This window comes from Etheostoma spectabile, chromosome 6 (genome assembly GCF_008692095.1).
Source record: "Etheostoma spectabile isolate EspeVRDwgs_2016 chromosome 6, UIUC_Espe_1.0, whole genome shotgun sequence".
Taxonomy (NCBI): Eukaryota; Metazoa; Chordata; class Actinopteri; order Perciformes; family Percidae; genus Etheostoma; species Etheostoma spectabile.
Genome location: NC_045738.1, coordinates 24,119,857 through 24,123,100, shown reverse-complemented (window position 1 = coordinate 24,123,100; position 3,244 = coordinate 24,119,857). Strand labels below are relative to the sequence as shown.

The following is a 3,244-nucleotide window of genomic DNA, read 5'->3' as shown; positions in this document are numbered from 1 at the left end:
TTTGATGCTAACTTGTAGCCAGCAGTGAACCAACTTTGTTAGGTAGGTCAATTTTTACTGTATTGACACTACAGAAGTCTCTCGTTTGCATCTTATATGCTACTTGTCGCAAAGTGACGCACGTGCGACTCAAATCTGCACCCTCCTCACATCGGGCAGTGACAGTCATGTCCGGTTTCAAAAAACCAAAGATGGCGACGGCCATATTGCCAAAATCGAGGATTCAAATGGGTAGTCTACAAACCAATGGGTATCCTCACTGTTTTACAGGCCAGAGGTTGGGGGTGTCAAAAGGGGCCAAACAACAAATAACAGCCCTGGTGGCCCCTAGCAAAATAATCCGGCCATGCTGTTAAGTGGTTTGATTTATGGTGACATTAGTTGTTGTTGAGGTAGTATGTTTTTTTTATATAGTACACTAACTGTTATTGGTAGTGGTTTTGTTACAGCTGTTATCCACAAACTAGGGTTAAATAGTTAGTTAGATACTTTTTTTTGTAATCAGGATCATCACAAACACACACACACAAGTAGTAATCTTGGTTTAATGGTTGGTAGTCTTCAATCTGCATCATTCATTTCAGGTCTTTGGTATTCAAAATGATGCTCAGATGAATTTTTGGAAATTAAACAACATGAAAAGTAAAAAATATCACATCCCACATTTGAATTTGTTATTATATAACAATATTGCCTTTGTAATCTGATTTAACCCTTAGAATTAAAAAAAAAAATCATGATAGTTTAAGTTAATCATTAAATGGTTCAGTCCTGTCTCAACACAACCCAAATATGTAGCCTCACATAAAATACATAGTTACAGTACTAGGCTATCACAATATATTTTTTTTACAATTACATAAATTAGCACCACGTCTTCTGGATAAGCACCGATATAATTATGTGCACAACAATGTTGCAAGAACAGAGAAAATATGGTGTGACTCACAAATCAGAACAAAAAAATCCATTCAGGATCCATAAGGACCCTTTCTAGACAGAAGAACAGTCTTATTTAAAAAGGTAGCTGTAAAAAAAAACAAAAAACTCAAACTTCTAGATATACACAATGCAAAACACCAGCTCGTTCAATTAAAGTTATCTTAATATCTCTGTATAGGTCATTTGGAAAACAAAAGTTACATTAATTTATTCTGGGTCTTTTGTCAAAGCCAATGCACGGCTCTCCTTTACAGTGGCGAAGAACACTTGAAAATGCAAGTCACTCCATACAAAACCTAGTTGGAATATAAGACGAATGTACCAGGGGCTTTGCCCGCAAACATTTGAATGTACACGCTTTCCATCATTGTATCCAAAATGGTCAAATCTTTATAAAAAAAAAGAGTCAAAATAGAAAGCAAAACTGCAGATCTGTATGATCTGTAAATACATACAATACATATTTTTTTCTTAGTTGTTTTTTAAACAAATAAATTAGAAAAGCTGAAGAACCACAGTTCTCTTGATACGCCGACGACTTCCTGTTGTCAACACTGAGTCTGTATGGCTACATGTAGGTTGTGTGTGTGTGTGTGTGTTTGTGTGTGTGTTTGTGTGTGCTTTGTGTGTCAATCAGTTTAGCAGGAGTCACTGGGAGGCACAGGAGGTAACTGGGAGGCAGGAAGAGGAGAGGCAGTCGCCGGGCCCCTGGTTGGTAATGAGAGGTGGGGGGGGGGTGAAGGTAGGGTGTCCCGTGTAAAAAGGTTGGTCTGAGGGACCAGTGAGGGATTGTGGTTAATGGGGGATCCTGTGTTGTCTTAGGCTACCTGGCACTCACTCGAGTCCCCGTGGACCCAGTAGCAGATCTGGGCATATTTGAGAGGTGTTATCCTCACCGCCACGTTGTAATCCTGCTGCATCCCGTTCCCGTTTACATCCACCCACTGGTGACCGGAGAAAACCCCAATGATCTTCCTCTTCCACTTCTTCTTGCCAGGCTCTTTGAGGCGGATGTAGATCCCAGAGCCACTGGAGCCAGGTTTGGCATCGCAGTATTGGTACAACAAATCATTGGACTCCTCCGAGACGGAGCAGAACCGGTACACCAGGTTGCCAGGACGGTCATCATCAAAGCCGGAGAAGTGGATCCTCCCAGCAGGGAGCTTCTTGACAGAGGGGACAACACCTAGATCCATGTGCTTGACTTTGGGTGCTTTCTTCAGCTCCAAAACAGCATAGTCATAATCCGCAGTCAGTCCGTCAGACACACCTTTGAACCAGCCCTTAGGCACTTGGGTCTTCTTGACCCCAGTCCACCTAAACAAAGGTTTCCCTGATTCTGCACTTCGCCGACTCCGGCTCTTTCTACCTTTCCCTTTTCCTTTACGGTCCCCTTTCCCTTCATTCTCTTCCTTCTCCTGCACTTCCTCTTTATCTGTGTCTCCCTTTCTCCTTTTGCCCTTTCCTCTCCCTCCTCTCCCTTTGCCTCCTTTCCCTCGTCTGGACTTCTCCTTCAGAATACCAACACGTAGCTTCTGCACCCCATCTAGATAATCCTTCCCATCATGGATGCAGTGGGCAGCAGTCAGAACATGTTTAGGTGACACGAGGACCCCAGAGCATCCTGTGGAGATCTTCACAGAGGTGGAGAAGGGATATTTGGTGGAGAACTGCTTATCAGAGATGGTGAAGCGGGTATCTGTGCCGTACACCTCTCGTTTTTGGCGCGAGCTAGACGAGATGTTTTTGGACAAGGCAGTCACCTCATTGAGACCTTGCACAGAAACTGAGGTATATGTGCGCGTACCATTCTCATAAACCGTCTCGTAGGAGAGGAACTGCTCCAGGTCGTCCAGAGACGTGGCAGGGAGGCGACGCTGACACTCGATCCCACAGGTCCCACTCAGCTCGGGCTGAGGATGGGCGGAAAAGTTTGGGCTGCTTAGAGGCACAGTGCGTCTTTTCCTTACCAGAGGCACCTTCCACTGCGGCCAGGTGTACTCGTCGTCGACTGCGTTCTCCTCAGCAGCTACGGCCACCACCAAAGCCAGCACCGTCACCGGGAGCAGCACACACAGGGTTATTGGGCCCATTGTTAAGTTGGGCCTGGCTCTGAAACATAAAAAGAAGAGAGGAAGACTTAGGGACACTTTGTCCAAGAGGTAAAAAGATGATCATAGCAGGGCTGTAGTACTCAAGTCCGTTCTTGGACTCGAGTCTGGACTCAAGACCCTTTTTCTATGGTCTCGGACTTGTCTCGGAACTCGCTGGTATTTGGACTCGGACTTGTCTTGGTCTCGGC

At 44.8% G+C, this 3,244-nt stretch overlaps 1 protein-coding gene across 1 annotated transcript in view; it reads right to left on the bottom strand.

The window, feature by feature from the left end:
- Nucleotides 1-527: 527 nt before the first annotated feature.
- prss35 (serine protease 35) overlaps nt 528-3,244 on the bottom strand; it is a 6,924-nt gene continuing 4,207 nt past the window's right edge. The window contains exon 2 of the mRNA XM_032518007.1: nt 528-3,054. Within this exon, the coding sequence (XP_032373898.1) occupies nt 1,761-3,035 (1,275 nt within the window). The 5' untranslated portion in view covers nt 3,036-3,054 and the 3' untranslated portion in view covers nt 528-1,760. The remainder of the gene's footprint in view (nt 3,055-3,244) is intronic.